Here is a 22,936-nt window from a genome sequence, read left to right as displayed (position 1 = left end):
TTACACACTTTATAGTGCTTTTATTCTGTGGTCACCTGTCAGTTAGTTAAGAGTCTTTACATAGGTAGGGTTAGAGGCGTCCATCTCCTGAAAAGATCAAAACATAACTGTAAGCAAAACATCATAGCTTATTACAAAAGTAGAAAAATCCCAGCTTAACAAAGCATATTTCACAGGTTAGCAATAATGTTTTTGCTTTGGCACTTACCCTGTACCCCTATGAATGAGTAGAGATTGGGGAATATAACCACAAATCTCCATGGTAGTGAGAAAGGTTATGATTCATTTCATAACGAAATTGCCATGCAATGTAGCGCTGATTTTAATATTAACCCCTTCCCCCATTGATTCTGTAATTACCCTCCTCTCTTTTATTATTCTGTAACAACCTCTTCAGCTCTGTGAGTACATTTCCCTGACCCTCTTCTTGTAATCACATTTTGTGATGAACCATCTCAACCCATTCCCTATGGTGAAGCGGGTTGAAGGAAAAACACATCAACAGTACTGAAGTAATTCCCATCCTCTAGTTTCTAAGACAGACCTGGAATTAAACAGAGGTCATTGAGGCAGTGACCTCTGATGCCCTGGGCCCAATTTCATGGCTCTGCTTACTGCCGAATTCTGCGCTTACGATCACGATTCCCCGCTTACGTGCAAGTGCCAAATTTCTGCGCTAGTCTTATAAGCGCAAAATGCCTAGTAACGTGGAGTATGCACGTGCAGAAGCGAAAAATTCGCCGCTAACTTTTGAAATAGGCTTGCTGAAAGCACAGAATTCCCTGCTTCCGTAAACGCCGATTCTGTGCTTACGGTAAGCAGAGCCATGAAATTGGGCCCTGGTCTTGGCCCTGCTGCCCCTTTGGAAGTTGCCCAGCCCCTTGAAAAATGAAAATGACCTTAATTGCCTTCCAGATGGTTGAACTTTCTGAAGACATTTTTTTGTTGAAGGAGAGCATTACATGGCCAGACATCACGAAATGTGAAAGAGCGATGAAAGCTTAGTATTCAATTGACTACAAGGTCAACTAAAATTATTCCCAGTACATACATCGCCATGGGCAACTTGAGTTTCGGCTTTGCGCTGCCTCCAGGCGTTTTAGCTTTTCAACACAGCCAAGTGGTCCACTGACTTATGGTGCAAGGAATATAATCAAACTTAAGAGTGTCGCACGTTGTATTTACGCATAACACACAGTTGTGCATGCAAAAGAAGATTGATTTGGCTTTGAAGATGGCCGACTTTACACTGTGTGATGTGAAGTGGGAAATGTGACGTACAGTTGAAGCAAATGACTGTATGACACCTTAAATTATCACAAGCGTGTTTATTAATTGAACCACCTAAAGCATCATCAACAAACTTGAATCATAAATCCTGAGTAATACTCATTGGATTCCATCAGTTTGTCTGGAAATTTGGCTACTACCTGTTTAAAAAAAAGTCAAAGAACTGAACACCTTAAATTATCACAAACTGCGTGTTTATTAATTGAATGACCTAAAGCATCATCACTGTTCCAAAATCAACAAACTTGAAACATTAATCTTTACTAATGCACATTGAATTCCGTCAGTTTGTCTGGAAATTTAGTAGCTACTACCTGTTTAAAAAAAGGTCAAAGATCTGAACACCATTTATCGATCCTGGCAAACTTTCTCAACTCATGGCACGTGATCATTACGCAAATTAGGCCTCCGATGTAAACTGAGTGCTGTATTTAGTCAGTCTTTTTTGTTAACAGCTCCTTTTTTTTCAGTAGTTTTCTAAGCATTTACAATAGCATGGTTCAAGATTTCTTGTTGCTCCACTGAACTTGGAAAGAGTCCAAACCAAGTTGTTAAAGAAAAGAAAGTGGTTTGTTGTGATGAAATAGAAAGCAATTTGAGGGTTTCTGTGCACCTATTGCATGCTGAGAAGTATCCCCTTTCAAGTCCCATGGGGGTACGTATGGGTATGTTGGAATGCAACCAAACAAAGAAAATGAAAGGCAAATTTTCAAAATTATGCCTTTTGCAGTGAAACGCACCAGCTGTTTCTATGGTCTGGAGAGGGGGGGGGGTCATTTGATTGTGTGGTTTTATATTTACAAGTAGGAAATCTTTTGGAAAATTATTCTTTGGGAATAGAAAAGATTGCGTTTACTTTGATTTTATTGTATAAAAGTGTAAATAAAGTGACGTCTGCAGCGAGAAATCATGTTGAATAGGCCCATTGCTATGGCTGTGTGTAGTCAGGAAATGTTAAGTCAATACATAGCAATACGTAGATGAATTGGTGAAGCGTTGGCTGTGTATCTATTAATAGCTGTCATGCATTATGCTCGACTACAGAGCCGTTGTACAGGTTAATGTGATTCTTGTACACACATTACAAATGGTATCATCAGGATTCATTAAAATGCACTTAAAGGATTCGGGTACTTTTTCAAAATGTCCACAGATTTACATTAAACTTACAGGGTTTGAAGATAAAGATAGTGGAAGGCTTCCCTTCAAATATTACTAATTGATGTTGTGTAGTTTTTTTGAGAAATGAGTGAAACAAGTCACAAAATAATTTACGTCTCAGGAAGACCAAAATTATTTTAGCATGTAAAATCCCATTGACCAGTTATGATATGATACCAAAACCATAGCATAAGTGGTTAATACGTTTTAACATGCTAAAACTGAGAAAATTATTTGTTTTACTCATTCCTCAAAAAGTAAAATTTCAAGGGAAGCTTTCTACTATCATGATCTTCAAACTGTGTAAGTTTAATGTAAATCTGTGGACATTGTGGTTTGTGTTAGGAAAAAGTACATAGACCCTTTCAGGCAAAGTATACCTTTGGTTTTTGGATCTGATCATTTTTTTAAATCCAGCCTATATAAATGTAGATATATACAATAAAACAAAACTAACCTGTGGAAATTTCATTTCAAAAGGTGGTAGCGTTTTTGAGATATCACCGAAAATCTGAAGCGTAATTACTTTTCCTCGGTCGAACTCATGTTTTTTGTAATTATTTGTTAAGTGCTTATATAGAACCACTGTTATGAAGCGCTGTGCAAATATGAATATTATTTATATTAATGATATTCCCCTATACTAGTTTTCAATAAACACATCTTACAACTACTCTGTGTACATTTCTGCAAATTCGCTGTGTTTTGGGGTTGTTGTGTTGTGTTGGGTTGTTAATGAAATACCAGAAGTGGGGTCTTTGTCAGGGAATTTGTAAACCTTCATGCGAGATTATTTGGGATCTAGCAGACTGGTACTAGTGAGAATTTTTTACCAGTGAGTTTTCAGATTGGAAATAATATTCTTTTTTTCTGTACGTTGTCTACAAAACCGAGAAAACAAACAGCGTTAGAGCAATTATTTTCTGTAAGCTTCAAAAGATGGTTCATGTAGAAAGCAAAAATATTTTTTACATGTATAAAGATTTTTTCCAATGTTGTTAATCCCAACATGGGCTTTGGTATTTAACAAGATTGTACATTGACAATACATTGACAATAGTGCTGTGTCATGTCAAGTCCATATTGAAGACCTTTGGTCGCAATGAAAAATTTAATTAATTAATTATTAATTAATTAGCTAATGTTTGAACATATTTTTAGAAATTAATTACTGATGTTAAATTGGACTCCAATATTAGTCATCCTTGTAACAAAGTGCAACCACAAGAAACTTTTGAAATTTTGCTTTTCAATCCATCAGTTTTTTTATTTTAAGTTTGTTGTTACTTTTGCATTTGGGATAACAAATATATAAATTGTTTTTACCCTTTTTCACCATGTGTGCGTATTACAAAACAGTTATATAGTTTTTGTTTTAGTTTTTAGACTTTTCACTGCTGTCTCCTTTTTTTACCCTTATTATCTTGCAGTTATTTCAGCCAAGTTGTTTTAAGTGCATGGATAAAGTTTAAATAATTGAAGTGCATTATTTGCAATAATGAAGACAGAGAGTGATTTGTTCAACCTTTGAGATTGAATTGCAAAGTCAAATTTGCATGCCATTAGTAAAGGACAGAGTGGGCTGGCTGACTGTCCATACAAAGATAATGTGTACACTTTATATCAGTGCTGAGCTTCCAATGTGGTGTGGTGAAATTCACTTCATGCTGCCATGCTGGTTCTTATTTACTGGTTTATTGTTTATTGTTTCATGCTGGCATGATTAATAAATAGCTGAACTGTATTAAAAAGTACTTCCCTTCAGATCATATCTTGTGAAAATAGTCGACAGTTAAACTTTCCCTACTTGTAAAATAAGAGCCAGAATACAATACAATGTTGTTTTTTTTTCTACAGCGCCATTTCATTTAGACCACAGCGCTTTATACAAACAATAGCAATGCAAATAATACAATAAAGCAATTAAGCAACAAACAAAAACTAAGGAAAAAGATGTTTTTTGAGTGCTTTTTTGAAAAAAAAGTAGTGAATTGGAGGTGCTTATGGTGATTGGAAGTTGGTTGCACAGTCCTGGAGCGACTAAGACAAATGATTTATATGCAGCGGATTGAAGAGATTTGCTGCTTGGTTTATTTTCAGCAAGACAGGTTTTGTCTGATGCTGAGCGAAGCCCAGCCCTGGTTTGAATGTGAAAAGAAAAACAAGATGCAAGAAATGCTGGTGCGCAAGTCCATTTAAGGCATTTGTTAAACACATGCACCAATATTTTGAATTGAATGCGTTCTTTCACTGGGAGCCAATGTAGCTTTTTGAGAAAAGGAGTTGCATGATCATGTTTAGATGCACAAAATATGAGTTTGGCTGCCCAATTCTGAAGATGTTGAAGTCTAATAATTTGAGTTGTGTTTGCTCCAAGAAAAAGTGCATTGCCTTAGTCCAATCGTGAAAGAACAAGAGGCCTTGTAACACTGCTAGAAACCTTCTTATACGTGTAATGTTACGCAGATGGTATGACACCGACCTTGACAATGATGTTATTTGTGGTGACATAGACATAAGGTTGTCAAAGACAATGTAGGGGTGTACGGACCAGGTCCACACCAGTTATTTGTCCTTAGTCTGCATTTTTCTCCTCACTAAGCAAGTAGAGAGCACAATCATGGAATCCAGACTCAAATTCTGTCTATTTGCTGACTGAAACTTATTGTTTTCCTTCAAGACCCAATTTACAAATACAAGTTTGTTGAGCTTCTAAATTACTGGGTACATTGGGAAGAAGAGCTGGGCAAGCAATTTTTTTTTTTTTTTAGAAATAGGCCTAATGGAAAAGATGTACTTATTTTTGATGATTTTAAATTTAAAAGAAAATAATATAGTTGTAGTCGACGAGCAAAGCTTTCCTCCCAAATACCCTCGCCTCACCCCAAGTTCTCAATGCTTAGAGGTTGTATGAAAACAAACATATTAACAGGGAAAAAACAACTTGAAGAAAAAAAAGCGGGAAAACATGTATAAATGGAGTAAGTGTACATTCTCCATTATGCACTGTGAATGGTTTGCTAATTTATTGGTAAAATTTACTTCCTCTTAACGTGGGAACAAGCTTTTCAAGGGAAAGGAACGATTTACTTGTACACACATTCGAACACAACATGATGATCAAATAAGTAAAGTTACCCATTTTCAGTTTTGAAAAATGGTGTCCACTGAACAACTGCGAATTATTTGCCCAATAAAATCTATTTGTCTTAGACAAGTTTGCTATTTTATTGGTAAAACTAACTTCCTCTCACAAGAAATCAAGTGAACAAGCTTTTCCAGAGAAAGGAATGATTTACGTGTACACACATTCTAATACAGCATGATGATCCAATAAGTACATGTATACCCATTTTCACAGTTGAAAATGTGGTGTCCACTGAACAACTGCGAGTTATTTGCCCAACTAAATCTATTTGTCTTAGACAAGTTTGCTATTTTATTGGTAAAACTAACTTCTTCTCACTGAAGAAATCAAGTGAACAAGCTTTTCCAGAGAAATGAATGGTTTACATGTACACACATTCTAATACAGCATGATGATCCAATAAGTAAATAGATACCCATTTTCACAGTTGAAAATGTGGTGTCCAGTGAACAACTGCAAGTTATTTGAACAATTGAATCTATTTGTCTTAGATTTCCGCTGAGGAAGAAGTTGGCTGGCCCTTAAGAGTCACTGTGTACATAGCTGTTGATCAAACAGTAAGGGTATTGACAAGATATAGATTTTTACGTGGAACTGTAACTGATGCTCTGTATTTTATTCCATTAACATAAATAATTCATAGCGCAGTATTAAGCAGTTCCAGTTAAAGTTTCTACATAACGTATTGTACTACAGGAGCAGTTCAGATTTTGTGTAAAGTACATTTAACCCAATTAAATTACAATCAATGAGATCCCAATTTAAAAACTGTCGAGCAGGCAATTTTGCTCAAACAATTTTTCCCTTTGCAATACTACAGTAAACCATTCAAAGACGCTACGTGTGATATTGTATTTTAGCTGGTAACCATCTTCCAGTCACATGTAAAATGTGTTTTTCGCTAAGCTATTTGTATGTGTTTGAGGAGCTCTAAATATTTAATGTCCACAATAAAGCTACATACTTAGAAGCAAGGGGAACATAATGCCATTTTGTTGTTTGAATCAAAACTCAACTTTTGTTTGTTTGTTGTTTTGCATATTTACTTGAAAATACTTTGTCCCGATTGTCTGAAGTCTTATATACTTTAGTCCCTGAGAAGTGGTTCTAATTCAGGGCAGTAACCACCCTGTTATTTTCTGCCTCCATGGTGTGACACACAATAGAAGAATGTGACAAATTCCTAGTATTGTGAAAGAGGAATCCTTGAGTTACCTCCACATAGTCCCAGCTCTAAGCGGCAAAATCTTTCCATGGAGTCCATATTTTGTGGTATTCTCCAAGAGTGAATCAAGCATTCTTTATTTCCTTCTCTTTCACTTTCTCTTTTGCTGTGTGCCATGAACGGCCACTTGCACTCTGGAGTATTGTAAAGGCAGGTTCGTGTGACTGTTAAACATGTGACTCCATCCACATGTACACTGCCAAACACAGACCCATAGCATTCACTATACCACTGTGTATAAGCTACGACATTATGTGAGCAGAACTGCACACGTGAAGACTGTGTTTTGAATTCAGGGGATCTTGTATTAAACACGGCAGCTTTTTGCACATGTGTTTGTGCATAGAAACCTACGGCAGCTGTTTAGTGAGCTCGGTGGTTGGTCTGGGGGAAAAAGAGTTGACATATTGTTTCTCTAAGATGTGGATTTGGACAAGATTTGTGGATGTTATTCCTAAAGGCCAGGGTAAGTTTCAAAGGACAGGATACTGGGTTCGAAATTCCTATGGGGAAAATAATTCATGCGAATCTGTGAATTTAGGTCTACAGCATGACGGATCAACTTGATAAAGTTTGATGCATATCATGTTTGAGATGGGAACCAGTGATAATTATGCGTTTTCAAATTTGTGTTCAAAATAGAAATGATTTGTATGTTCAGAATTTAACATTTAGATATGATGTTCAGAAAAATATTTTTCGTTGAAAACTTCACCAACAATGAATGATGAATGTTTTTTTTTATCCTGTTACTATTTGCTGTATTTGTTACTAATAGTTTTTGTGGGTTTGAAAAGTACATTAAACTTCTACAATGGTGGAGCAGTATGATAGATTGCCTGCCCCAGGCTAGTTGTGGCTGTGATGGTAGTGTACACATTGTGAAGTGGATTACAATGCCATATAATTATGATGATTGTAGTAACACAGCTCACAAGGCAAACAGTACAAGCCTAAGTAATAGAGCTTGGTAAACTTTCCTTATCCTGCCACCATTTTTTCACTCATTTTTACAAAAAGTTACAGATAGGGGATATCTCATTTGAGTAAAAAAGATACAATTTTATTTCAGTATGAATGAAAAAGTCGGGGCAGGATACGGTAACCTCTCCTTAGCTTTCTCACTCCGTTGTCATATTCCCTATCTCCCTTCAGAGTAATGAATTTGCATTCTCATTGTACTTTGGGCCCAGACTGATAATAGTCCATCAAGCCTCTGTTTAAACTCCCTTAAAATCATTTAAATATACGGCCTGGTCCAACCAAACCCCAGCCATGTCACTGACCCACAGTGCTAATTAACAATGGTGTCACCCCCCCCCCTTCTCACCTCTCCCTTCACTCAGATTGCTTGAAAATGCACAAATGAATAGTTCAATACATTCAATAAAATTGCCCCTTCCGTAATTATGTCTTTGCCCAACCCCCAAATGAATTTGCCTAGTTATGCGGCAACTTATTAACAGTGTTTTTTTTTTTTCAAAAACGAAGAAATGAAGAATAACATCATAATAATCTATATAATAGGCGTAGACGGGTAATTAAAAGCTGACAACCAGACTTTAAACAATAATCTAACTATTAACATACATTGTCCTTAGTTAAAGCAGATCTAAAGTGATTTTGCTTGGAGCTTGGCTTGAAAATAGGTCGTCATTCAAACATGTAGGCGACAATGTCTTCTAAGTAGCTGGACCCAGATGCTGGAACTCGCTACCTCTCAGCATTCAAACTTTCAACTAACTCTGCTTATCAATGTAAACTCTCAAGTCAAACCTCAGTTTCATCTTAAAGGAACTGTACACGTTTGGTAATTGTCAAAGACCAGTGATCTCACTTGGTGTATCCCATCATAAGCACAACATAACAAGCTTGTGAAAATTTGGGCTCAATTGGTTATCGGAGTTGCGAGAAAATGATGAAAGAAAAAGCGCCCTTGTTGGACGAATATGTATGTATTCAGATAGGAATAAAATATTTTAGCTAGAAGTCTTTTAATATTTGAGTTAGAAATTACCTCTTTTTCTAAAACTACATTACTTCAGAGGGAGTAGTAAGTAGCTTACATTACATTTTCAATAAAGGACGTAAACAGCCGTAAGATTTGACCTACGTCTACCCAACCGAAATGGTCAACGTAAAAGTGATGATTAAATCAACATTAGTAGCCAGTATCTAAGTTTCAAAAACCAGACCAAATTTTTGCCTTGTAGTACTTCCCCAAGAGACATTTTTACTGAAGAAAATTCAATTTGTGTCAACAAAATCAATTTTTTTTAGCCTCCTCTGTGCGTATGGTGATGATTACACATATAATGAATGGCCGTAAAGGGTTGGCCACAGGAGTGTATTTATATCCACTGATTGGCTCCTAGGCATCCTCAAAAACTTAACCTCAGCCCGTTCCAAATTCAATTTCTCTGTATAAAGCCCACAGGCAGTGATTCTAGCGAAAACCACGAACCACGTGCGGATGTGGGAAAAATATACATCAAAGTAGGATGAGAGAACTGTCCAATCTGATGAATGTCATCAATTACCATGGTAATTCTCTCCTCTCTGCTGCATGGATGCTTATCCTTGTGACAATCCAAACATACAAGATAGCCTCTTAAGATCTCCAGCCTCTAAATGTGTATTAAAGCAGTGGACACTATTGGTAGTTACTCAAAATAATTACGAGCATAAAACCTTAATTGGTAACAAGTAATGGGGAGAGGTTGGTAGTATAAACATTGTGAGAATTGGCTCCCTCTGAAGTAACGTAGTTTTCGAGAAATAAGTATTTTTCCACGAATTTGATTTAGAGACCTCAAATTTAGAATTTTAGGTCTCAAAATCAAGCATCTGAAACCACACAACTTTGTGTGTCAAGGGTGTTTTTTTCTTTCATAATTTTCTCTTAACTTCGATGACTGATTGAGCTCAAATTTTCACAGGTTTGTAATTTTTTTATGCATATGTTGAGATACAGCAAGTGAGAAGACTGGTCTTTGACAATTACCAATAGTGTCCAGTGTCTTTAAGAGAGAGTCCTTCAGCCACCAATAGGCACACCAGGATTGATGGCAATTCAACCACTAGTCAAAACAACGACCTAGTTCTTTTCTCATCCATGACTTTCTTCTTCTGGTTTTCTGTGTGTACCAAGACTTGTGTTTCACAACAACAGGGAGAGAACTAGGGTGTTTTTCTACCTTGATGTTTCTTCTGGCATGTGGAGGCCAATCATTCAAAAGTTCTTGAGTACATGTAATGCAACCTAGATGAGTAAGCGTTTCTGTGCGAATGAAAAAGTTGTGGACTTTTATAGTTTGGTTGGGTTTAGCAATAGTCTGTTTGTTGTAATATAAGTCAATTTTGCCATCAAGGCCAAATTGCTTAATGACAACATAAATATGCTTACCAGAATAAGGTTACCAGCCAAAATACAATATAACATGTACCATCTGTGACTGGTATCCTGCTCCTTATTACTTTTGGCAGAAAACTGTTAAGCAACATTTTTTGTTTTAAAAGCAGCTCTATGATATTGTTAAACGGATTCAAAATCGAATCAAGCGAACAGAGGGTTGAGGAGAGAATATCCCTGTTTTTAATAATAAAACGTATCAGTCCTGACTGCTACAGTAGACTAGCTACAAGGCGTAGAAGGTGGCAATAGGCTACACTGACGCTAGTCCTTCTCTTTAAATCCTAATGAGAATGTACCAGGCTTCCTACCCACGGTGTCCTAACTACAGACATGGCATATGTTTGGCAGCTTGTCCTCCGTCACACATGGCCTCACACTGTGTTAAATGTGCTTAATAATGAAGGCAGGCATAATACACCACATGTATTTTGCAAAACGAGATCCCCTAATTGCATTTCAAGCATTTGAAATCAATTGAAGAGCAAGAGGTGATCGAGCCACTATGCGTTTCTGAACAAAGCACGACGTAACTTACTCCGAACACGTGAAGAATTCGCTAAATGTAAAGGGAAAGGCTCATGGGTTTTTTCTGGAGAGTTCATTTTTACCTACTCTTCATGGAAAATGGGTCAAAATTTAATGTCAGTCTGTTGCCTGTTTATAAGGCTTCTTTAAAATAATTTTTTTCTTTAAACTGTCTGAGGTATTTATGAATAAGCAATAAGCAGCAGTTTCTGATGCTGCAACAAACTGTAGTTTCCTTAAATGAAGAACATTAGTCCAAGAACGACTGCAGGTTTAATGAAGTACATGTTTAAGTCAATAATTGAGCTAACGACTGTCGTAATGATGATATTATGTCAGCATGTTGGGGGGATCCAACCTACCATTAAAGTCACCTGGAAATAGAATTTCTTTTTCTTTCAAACATAAGAGTATATGCTTACGAACAGTAAAACAATTTTTTTAGTAATTGTTTGTCACGATTTATATGTTTAAAAAATATATAAAGTTGTTTGGGGGGCTGACTCCGCCTACCCCTTTTGTGACGTCAATCGAGGCAGACTTTGCCTGCAATGCGTATAGTAAACACACGTGCAAAGTACATGTACGTCCAAGTCGTGAGTTGGTACGTTTCAAAAAGTGTTTTTCTGCATTCAGCAGCAATACACCTGGTCGGCATTGGCGGAAAAAAAAACAAAAAATCTTTTTTTGAAACGTACAAACTCACAACTTGGTCCGTACATGTACTTTGCAATTGTGTTTACTTTACGCATTACAGGCAAAGTCTGCCTTGATTGACGTCACGAGCAGCGCCCTCTCGGGTCGGGGTCTGCTCTTAAATTTGTAAATAACATAAGAACTGATTTTTTAAAACCTTAGTTAACTGTTTATTCACATTCCACTCATCAAAACACATATACCACTTCCAGGTGACTTTAACGACGGGTCAAGCTAAAATTACCAAACGTTAAAGGCAATTAGTGCACTTCACAGATGTAGCTGCCATGATAAAGCAACTACAGATTTTTCTGTGGGTCGACGCTAACTGAAATTTTGAAGCCAACCTCTCTGCAGGCAAGTTCTATTGGGTCACAAGATCATTACATCCCCCCTTACAGTGCCTCATTTCTTCATGGATATTAAGATGTGAGTATTAAGTTATAAGGTCTCAAACAGATTCTGTGTCTTGCTTCGGGGGTTTTTGGTTGGGCACTGCAAACCCGACAACCAACCAAATATTTATTTTGTTTCAGACTCTAAAATTGAGTTTCAGTTTCAGAGAATTATTCAAACAATTTGTTCTCTCTCTTGTTTTGGAGGGAGAGTCGAAATAATTAGTTTGTGGTTCAACAATGTGAAACATCTCGTCCATAGAGAAGTGGTGGTTCTTAAAAGAGTCAGCAGGCATGTTATTTTTAAGAATTTTTCCTGACTTCAGGTTTTTTTCCCAGAGCTGAAAGACTTGGCCCAATTGTTATGACTCAAGCTTCACAGAGCGAATCTGTGAACCTCTACAGTTTAACATTTCAAAATTCTATTGACCAAACAGATACGAGTGTAGGTTCGAGTCCAGGTCGCATCCTTAAGCATGACACTTAGCCATTATTGCTTCGTCCTCCAGTTGGGATGTAAAGCCATTGTTTCTGTGTGTTTTGTAATGCGCTTATCTAAAAGAGAAGAGGCTCGCCCCGATGTTCCTGGTTTGATTGGCTGCATATTGCGCCGAAGCACTTTATGAACCATAACATGGTGGTATGTATAGGAATTTCTCTCATACTTCAGAACAGAGCTCCACAATACCTTGCAGGGAAATACTAAATGTTTGAGCTCATTGAGCATCACTGAGTGACAGATGTGAGCGCTATATAAGAAGCCACTATTATTATTGATCTCAAAAAAAAAAAAAAAAAACTATTTTCAATTTTCAGGATTTGTCATTTCCCTACAATATCCTTGAGCCAGATGTGAGTGAATTAAGGCAGGGTTTTGTTGAGAAAAAGTGCAAATATTTGTTGGGGGTGTAAGACAATTATGTTGAACACAGCCTTGCAACGATGGGCAGCGAGCCCTACTAAAACCTCTCATCACTACCCACTGGCAGTGATGGACTGAAAATGTAGATTGGCTCACAAAAGTGACTGCTTGATGGCTCGCGTGCTTATTAAAAACTTCCAAGCACTTGTATGGCGCTTATATGGCACTTGGTATGCGCGTGTCAAAATGCAAATATTTTCATGCGATCCTACTTCAAACGAATCATGTTTTTACACGGTGACTCTTAACTGCATAAAGTTAAACATGGCACAAGATCAAAGGATGAGGGGGACCATTTGCTTTATGAACTGATGTCATTTTTTTCAAGCTTCCATACTTGACGCCACATTATAGTGGATCAGCCACAGGCCTAGTTAAAATGTGCCATTATTTGTACATTTGAATTTACAAGTTCCGGAGGTTTATGAGTAACAAGGCATGCGGTGAGATCAATCACCCCTTGGAACGAGGTTGTGTTGAATCGGAGCCATTGGATTTAGTCAGATAACGGATTCCATTTTGAAGCAGGAATCTTGGTGTTTGTACAGTATACATGCTGTTTGAATGAAAAAGTGATGTGTCAACACAAGTACATTGTTTTCAAAATTCCTCTATTTAGTGTAAGGAAATTTCTCAATGATCTCACTCCCATGCCTTTTAGATAGCATCTCACTTCACAGATCATCATGACAGAGTTTACACTCAGCCACAGATCCTACACACTTTGTGTTTAATGTTGCTTTGAAGTACAATACAACCTTTTACTTGGCTCAGGTTTCAACCTTAGCAGAGTCTTTCTCAAAAGCTTTTTGAAAAGAGACATTGTAAAACCTCTGGATTAATTGTACATCCATGTATTACAGCTTTTCCATGTATTGTATTTATACATGTATTATGTAGCCATTGCAATAGGTTGCATTCATCAGTTACTCTCTGCTGGAACTACAAAAAAAAAAACATATAAATGCACCCATACCAGTAGCACAATGTTAGTTTTTCACTGTGCGGAGTGATCAATTACATTTGTCTGATTAGGCGATTAAGCACTAGACGAAAGAAACCATTGAAATGTCCTTTTTTTTTCCAAACCTCTCTCTTTTATTTTTTTTCGGAATTACATTGTCAATCTCAGAGGTCATAGCTCCTTGTCTTTAGATGAAAATACATGCAGTAAAGCTGCAATTATTTTTATTCTTGTCAGATATTACACGATTTATTTTTGACGTGACTTTTAGCAGTCAGTGTTCAGAGTTCAGGAAACCTTTTTGTTAGAGCTGTCAGTGGAAGTTCGAACAATTTATTGAGGAATTATCTTGTGGTGGTGTGTGGAATTCTCGAGGGAAACTCAACTGAATATTCAGGTGTTTGATAAAAAATTCATGTTCTTTTCGTTGTAGGGGAAGTGAGTTTGGTTTTGTTTTTTTTCCTTTCAGAAGAATTGTTAGACATGAGCCGCTATGCTTTAGTGTCTTAGTATGTTTGTATAGACCCTTGCATATGCGTCACACGCTCAAAAAGCGCCTCACTGGGGTCAAAAAGCACCCTCATTCGGGTCAAAGGAAGCAGACAATTGGACAAAAGCTGTTCTTTGTGCCTAAAAATGTGAGCATCAAAATGTTGCTATTTGATACATAATTGTTGACATTATTTGTGGGATGTTGGTTTTTTAGACCTCAAAGTTGCAACAAAGTTGCAAAATATTACGTAACATCGGTGATTATGTAATGTGGCTTTTCTGGAATATTTATGAAAAGCACCAGAAAAGGGTACTCAAAACTATGTAGTTTTTTTTACAATTAAAATAAAATCTGTTTTTATCTTGTGTGAACTTAATTTCCTTCTTAATTAAAAATATTTTAAATGAGTTTCAGTAAACGTCATTTTTTCAAGCTAGTATTTACGAATTAAGAAACATGTCAATAAAGGATGAATAATTGAGCGTGAGTCTGTTTTTGAAAAAGTTTCTATGAAAAGTTGACTTCATGGGATGCACCAATATCATACTCGTCTATGGCAGTCGCTGGTACCCATCACCGTTGCTGTAGGCATTTGTGCATGCAAATGACATCGGTGCTCATCCTCCCCACCTGCCAGGCATCACCTCTTTGCCTTTTGAATCAGGTACTTGAGCCGAGCAAAAACATTTGTCAAACCACTCATCTTACCATGTGCTGTAACTCTGATTGGTTCTTGTGAAGGAAAAACCTTCGGGGTTATACAGTCGCATACGTCCTCTTGCCCTTTTCTCAAACAGCTCACAAGTAAATTTGAACAATATACGGGCCATGATACACTGTATAGCATTAACTCTTGCTTATGTTACTATATGCTCCAAACGTTTTACTCTTAAATGCTAATGGCGTTGCAGTATTTTCCTCGCAGTTTTGTACATGAGTTTTCTATCTGACACGCCCGATTCTTAGGAGCAACATGGCCATCGGTTGTTGAATTAATTACATTTAAAAAAATGAAAGATCCTCAAGGAGTCTAACAAAATCCAACAGCATATGGTAGGAACGTAACTGAATACCTAAGCTTTGGACTAAAGACCAGCATGCTAGTGGATCACAGTTGGATGGGTTCCAATGCTGTACAAATTTTAAAACAGGGAGATCGTTTTTGGGGGTAGTTTTACCTTAATTATTTGTTAGACAATATTTCAGCCATTAAAAAACATAAAATATAAAGACATACATGTATGAAAATATGAAAAGATTATGCATTTAAGAAATACAGATCGATAAGAAATGTAAAAATAAAAAAATAACCATCTATAGGTAAAAAAGCAAATAACTTAAGTAGTTGAGTGAAGATAAATGACTAACGAACAAAACAAGAGAGAAATATCCAACAAACAAACCAAGAGTCATACAAACTAGCAAGAAATAGACGGATGAGATAGGACCTTGGTAAATAAGACAGTTAAGACACACACCTTAAACAAATACCGGTCTGAAGGATTGCCCTAGAAGCTAAAAGCTCATCTTCATGCTCTCTCCCAACTGCATAAAGTAATTGTGTAAACAGCAACAAAATGTTTTCATTGTGCATATGTTTTCATTGTCTTTAAAAGGACAGCATCTTGTTAAAGGTCTGGTAAAAAGATTGTCAAAATATCAAGAGATATGTCTGTGCAAAAGTAAAAAATCTAAAGCCAGAATCATATTTTATTTATTTATTTATTTGTTTGTCTCGTTCAAGACATTTACACACGGAATACAAGTTGAGCAGGGGCTGTCAATGTTATACTAACGTATAAAAACTGTCATCAAAAGATGTCTTCAACCAGACACCTGCCAACGATGAATGTGTCATTAAATAACTTTAGCATAACACACTGAAGGCTTTTAAAATAAAAAACATAAAAATAAAAGCAAACCCAAAACCTGGCAAAAAACAGCACCCCATAAATCACCACAAACGTTCTACAATTATATTATGGTGGTAATTTCAAAAAATTTCTTATGTATGCCTATATAATTAACTTTTAAAATTGCTGTCAGCTGCAGTTTTAGGGTCAGTCGAGTTTGGACAAAATAAGCTGAACTTTGTTCAAAGCCTATCCATATCTCCAAATTGGCCAATACTCCCAAGACAAACATCCTGAATCTTAACATAGTGATCACCCCATACCAATTACGGTCACTCTTCCCTCGACGCTGTCTTCCTTCTCAGCCAAAATCTCATTATTTTTTTATAACCAATTGCCTGCGGGAAGTTCACAATTTTCCCCCTCTTTAAGAAGTCACAGGGTCCTGACCACTCCCGCCCCGTTCTCGCCCCCTTCTCGTAGCGCTAAACCCACAGTGGATGTGTGTCATCTGATATCCTTGCACACTCTTCATCTTTAATCCGATCTGCCCTGCATCACAAGCTCTCTACTAAAATACCTGCAATTGCAAATTGATGGGATGCCAACAAATAAAAGAGAGGAGAAAAAGACAATTTAGCAGTATGGTTTTTCAAAAATATCTACAACCACGCCATTTGTCAGGTCCGTAAATCACATGCGTATTCATGTATGGTGCTTTTGGGAGCTGAGGGATTAGATGTTAGACTTGGGTTTTGAATCTACGGAGGAAACAATGTGCCTAAAGAAAGAGGGGATGAAGTGGAGACTTGAGCAGCCTCATGGGAGATTCTCTTAAGATCTTTAGGGGACATTCAGATAAACGTGACCCTCATCAGAAATGGCAGGGGCATTTGCTTTGCACGTATTTTACTTAAAACAACACTTTGCAGAACAAGATTGCAAATGGCTGGAGAAAAACTCGCCCAAAATCTTACAAACTGCCTCCACTGATTAGTGGAAGCCCATAGGAATTATGGTTATCTTATAAAAAATAGCAAAAGACAAAAAGAGAGCTCTGAATAGGGGCCTGTTTAAGAATTTGTTTAGGAGCTAAAGTGCACCCCCATTCTAAAAGTTTCATCGCTGAAGAAATTGCCGGGTAGACAAACTACACTTGTCAAAAAGAGAATTAAGGGTGATTAAGGGAATTGAGGATGATTAAAGGGTTAATTCATGAATGGGACTACTAAAGATTTAAAGATTAGTTTAGCTTATGAAATTGGCTTGCTCATAATAGGATATCGTCAGGATATCTTTAACATGAGTAATAATGAACTTGGGTACTTTTTCAAATCTTTGTATTTGGACGGAGGCCTTGAACTAAGCTCTAACATTACACTTATTAAAATGGAAACCATTTTTATTTTTAAAAGGAATATGAGTAGGGACTGTTTCCATTGTTCTGTCTAGCATCAGAGAAGAAGTGATACACTATCCAAAAATTACATGCTCAATATTTATAAGCATATTTTACAGGTGAGCAAGGAATTTTTGCTTTTGCACACTTACCCTTTCGCACCTTTGACTCAGAGAAGGCATGTGTGAACCAAATTTATGTAATGGGAGAAAAAGTAAAATTAACTGTTTTCTATCATTGTTTATTTATTTATTTATTTATTTATTTCCATGCAAACAGTACATACAAAGAATAGGCAATAAAAAATAAGACTACACAGAGACCAAGCCTGCGGATAACCAAAAAGCGAAAATAATCACTATCTAAAGGCGATCCAGTTAGATCGTTAGTAGTAATATTATTTATTTGGCCAGTGATACAAGCAAATAACATACAGGCAATTTAAAACTGTAATAATGATGCTAAGAACTTCGCTGTTGAAAACACCCTCATGAAGTTCATGAAGTAAAAAAAAAAATACAATAAATTGGCAACTTCTACAGAAAAGCTTCAAAGTTTCTATATTGATATTATTTCTGGTTTACCTTGCTGACCCAGTTCCCCCTGACATGGTCATGACAATAGTCTTGATTGTACAATTTTGGAATTCAATGTCTACTAAAAAAAGAGCTTTCCGAGTCCATGTCACTTTAAGTTGATGACAAATTAATGTTCACATCAAATTGTAACAAATTTTGAAGGTAGCTTTTCTCTCCACATAAGTGCCTTCAAAAACTAAATCATTTCCTGCTTTATCTGTGCAACTTGTAATATACAAATGGACTGCTAATTCTAAATAGTTGATAAAGTAAGGGCACTTCTATTTCCTTCAGATACCACAAACCAGTGCTCAGTATTAAGGAAATAAAACCTAGTTAATAAACGATATGCACAAATGCAGTGTATGTGATACGCCTCCACTGTCCATAATGTTGTGCAATGCACATAATCCAATCTCGTACCAAGATGGCATTCATACACCCTGCTTTTACCCACGCAATAATTGATGCGCAACACGCGAGGTCACATTATCTGAAGAGACAGTGATTGAAATGACCTTTGTCTTTCTTATGAAGGCCCCCCCCCCCTCTCTCCTTCGATGTTTTGACAACACGAATCCACTCAGCTGATTGGTCCCTGAGCTGTGAAAATGCAGTTTCTCATCGGTTTAAAGGTCTAAAATAGAGTCAATAGGGGAGCTGTGCACAGGTAATACAACCTGTCGTTTACTAGACTAGGTACACAATGCTCTTGACCCAAATGTTTTATCTCTTCTCCATAGCGAGCCGAATGGTAATTTTCCTGATGATAACGCTTAGACATGTACAAATATGTGGTGGCAGGTTGTTTTGAAATGCTGTGTGAGGGTGTGAGAGGGATGTACCGTGTGTGTAGGAGGAGTAATGTCTTAATGCAGGGCTTTTCCGTTTGGTCGAGGAAACTGCCACCAGCCATTATGGATGGAATTAATTTCAGTAGGCACTGAGGGAGTTTATTGGGATACCTCTGACGGAAGGATGTTGCCCGTGGTTTTTTGTTTAGCTCGTGTAGGATAGGATGAATCTTGATGCATGTATCCACGCTGCGGTGCGGGACAATTTGAAGATGGGAGAGATTGCGTGCCGGAGGAGCCTGGTGAAATCAAACACAACACCCAGTCAGTAATTGACAGGATGAATCTTTTTTAAAGTTTATTTTTACATTTGCATTCACGCTGTAGAATAGGTGACAAACTTGGGTTAAGATTTTAATCAAAATAACTTAACACGTACCATGTCGATATGAGTACTTATTACATTAAACAGGTTTTGAATCGACCTATTGCACAAACCGTCAATGCATTTGATGCCATTGGCTTTCATCCTGTGTTTAGTCTTTAAAAGCACAGGTTGAAAGAAATGTTTCTCATAGAAGCTCCCCTATTTCAGGGGAACATCACAGTACCTCTTCTAGGCAGCAAATATCAAAGCCTAATTCATGGACAGGGCTTAAATTAAGAAGAAAACAAATCTTGTAGTTCAATATTTCCACTGCACAGACTTTTACATGGAAATATATTTTTCAGGACTATACATATTAGTAACAAGGTTTTATAAAGTGAGCTTGCAGATTAAAGAATTTTCTTAAAGTCTGAGACGACCTTGTCTTTGTAGAATTATTCAACTTTTCTTGCATAAATAACCTTTAAAAAAAAAAAAAAAACCAGTCCTTTGAGCTTCTGGTAATCAGTGGAGCCATTTTTCATGAAGTGGGCATGACTTACACTGTTATTACGCCCTCTTAGGTACAAGTTAGCCTAAGACACTATGGGTTGTTTTAAGGATTAGTTTAAATAGATTTCACTCTTTAAAATAGACCACACCCTGATGTAGTTTTATATTACCATGCAAAGGTGGTCCTTGCCCTTTGATTATCTTTGTATTGCCTCGTGCTGAAACTAGTATGCGTGGTATATGAGCTTGTTGCCTTTGGTTGTCATGCCAACCAGATATGATTTGATATTTACTGAAGGTCAGTTTAACAAACCGTGTAAGAACGGAGCCAGCCGCAGTAATTTGGTCTTATTCTGTCCTAATTGTCACACTAGTACCAAATTAGCATAAAATGAAATATATATTTTGGACGGTTCATGTTTGACAAGAAAGTATGCGATGTGCTCGTGGGTTTTTCTTTTTTAAAAAGCGTTTGGCTAATTTGTTTTATGTATTTGATTGATTTGGCTTATTGTTATTTGTATCTAATTAAACAATAGAAATTGCCTGGGAACATTGTTTTTAAATACAATGTACTCTTTGCTCTTTTATTTGTGCTGACTTTTTATAAAAAATGCACACAATAATTGTGGTTTATTATTATTATTATATCTTGAACCATAACTTTTTCAAACATGTTTTAAATTTTCATTTTGATTCAATGGTTCCTGCCCCTATGCTCTTCCTTATGAAATGATCTGGGTCCTCTTAAGTGCACTTCATATTATATTTTAAAAGAAATATGGGGCTAAATAAAAAAACACTTCTGATGGGAAAAGAAAAACATACGGACTGTGTGAGTTTAATTTCTTAAAAGAAGTGCAGGTTGCCTTTCCTGAACAATCCAAGTTTTTTCTGCACAATTACCACAGACTACAAACAGTACACTGGTCTGTATAACTTGCAGATTATGTTTAGGAAGATGCGTTGAAGAAACATCATCATGAATAAACAAGGCCTTATCATCACATTCAACCAACAGCGCTGAAAGACTCTCACAATTCAATTATCAACGCAATTGTGAGGACCCGAGTGTGTGGCAACAAAAGCTCTGCGTAATTGCGCCAAAATTATAATCAAGTTGTCTTTTGTATTGTCACTTTGGCAGCACTTCACAAAACGGACGCCACGTCACGAGGTCCGTCACCCAGAGGGGCGATGCTCCTGTCGGCAAAGGTCACTCGGAGAAGGTGTCGGGGAAAACCTTGCAGAGGCAAGGCAAGTCGCGTCAGTCACACGTCCAAGATGAGGAGAGATACGAACGGCAGGTGAGTATGTGATGAGGCTGATTAACCGTCATCAAAAATTCATGGCGCTTTGCCACATAATCCCAAAACGCAGAGGTTTTTTGATTTCACAGCATCTGTTTTTCCCCGTATTGTTTAGTTATTATTTTGTTAGGTGGTTATCTGTTGGGGGGGGGGGGTAATGTATATTTTGGGGGGGGGGGGTGTGGGGTTGGGGCAAGGGCCATGGGGGCGCGAGAATAACTTGCCCAGATTTAGTGATTGCTAACAAAATTTTATGTTTGTGTAAGTGTTCTTTTTGTCATTGTTTGTCTGTTTTTGTAACATTAAATCCATCGCAAAGACTTACAAGACACGTCTCTTTTTTAAAACAGATTCTTATTATTTTCTTTTCAATAATTGAGATTGAAAAACCAACAATCCTTGCTTTTATGTTAAAAAGAAAGCCGTCAAGTTATTTTATAAAGCTTGAAGAAAGATAGCTTTAATAACCTTCAGTTTGTCATCTATTTGCCACGTGCCACAATTAAGGCCACTCCTCTCACTCACATAGGGTTTACATAGCCTTGTAAATACATCTTTATTTAAAGGAACACATTGCCTTGGATCGGTCGAGTTGGTCTATAAAAAGCGTTTGAAATTGTTTGTTATGAAATGCATATGGTTAGAAAGATGTTTTAAAAGTAGAATATTATGATCCACACAAGTATCACTCAAAATTGCATGGCTTCCTTTAACGTCGCGAACTAACACGGTCGGCCATTTATGGGAGTCAAAAATTTGACTCCCATAAATGGCCAACCGTGTTAGTCGACGAGGTAAAAAGAAAACCATGCAATTTACAGGTATATTTGTGTATATCATTGTATTCTACTTTTACAACAGCTTTCTACCCATATTCATTTTATAACAAACGGTTACAGAATGCTTTTCAAAGACCAACTCGACCGATCCAAGGCAACGTGTTCCTTTAATACTTAGAATCGATGGATACATTATGACTACACTCACATTACAATTAACAAAGTGTGACTTTTTCCTGGCAAATTCCTTCTGAGGTATGAATGGGATGCAAAGTGCCATGTCCAGCTATTTTGTTTCTGTGCGGTCAATGCTCACAGGCTTCTGATTGAAACGACCCACACTGTATGATAATATCTTAACACAAAAGTCCCCCCCCAATCCCCCCCCCCCGAATCAGGCACTTCTTGGGAATGGTGTTTCTCAGAAATAGAGAGATGATCGTAATCATTATACCATAATATCAGTGTATCACATGAGGCATATTCTCTCATTGACTCCCATTGACTCCCATTGACTCACATTGACTCTCAAAATGATGCAAATAAGAGAATTGCGATGATGATGAAAAGATATCTTATTCGTTTAAGTCATCCAGGGTCAATCTGAGAGGTGTACAGATGATGAAACAATGGAAATGCAGGATGGGCCAAATGAGAAACCTCCTTTTGATCTCTTGTCCAGGGTGCCCATCTCAAGTGACGTCAGGGGAATCAGGTGTATTGGGTCAATACAAAATTTTTTAACATAAACCATTTAAGTTGGTTCTACAAAGCACCTGCCAAAGCACCAGACTATAGAAGTCGTTAGCCTCATTTTTAATCTCATAAAGATCAGGGCCCAATTTCATGGCTCTGCTTACCGCCGAATTCTACGCTTATGATCGCGATTCCCCGCTTCTGTGCTTGCGGTAAGCAGAGCCATGAAATTGGGCCCTGTTTATGTCAGGAAGATGGTAGTTTAAAGGAAGATGGGATGGAAAAGGTCTGTCACGTTGCAAGCGCTGAATCCCTTTAAAAGGAAACACCTGAATTTCATTCCATTTGGCAGACATTTGATGAAAAAAACCAAGATGGCGGCTGTAGGAGAAAAGCATTCTGTGAAATTCTAA

At 37.1% G+C, this 22,936-nt stretch overlaps 1 protein-coding gene across 2 annotated transcripts in view; it reads left to right on the top strand.

The window, feature by feature from the left end:
- Positions 1–22,936, top strand: part of LOC139934151 (uncharacterized) — a 112,336-nt gene that overhangs the window by 37,262 nt on the left and 52,138 nt on the right. For both annotated transcript variants that reach the window (XM_071928449.1, XM_071928447.1), the window contains exon 2: positions 20,886–21,045. In XM_071928449.1, coding sequence (XP_071784550.1) covers positions 20,886–21,045 — 160 coding nt within the window. The remainder of the gene's footprint in view (positions 1–20,885; positions 21,046–22,936) is intronic.

The sequence above is a fragment of the Asterias amurensis genome, chromosome 2 (genome assembly GCF_032118995.1).
Source record: "Asterias amurensis chromosome 2, ASM3211899v1".
In the NCBI taxonomy this organism is placed as follows: Eukaryota; Metazoa; Echinodermata; class Asteroidea; order Forcipulatida; family Asteriidae; genus Asterias; species Asterias amurensis.
The sequence above is the reverse complement of the archived record's forward strand: the minus strand, read 5'-3'. Positions and strand labels throughout refer to the sequence as shown.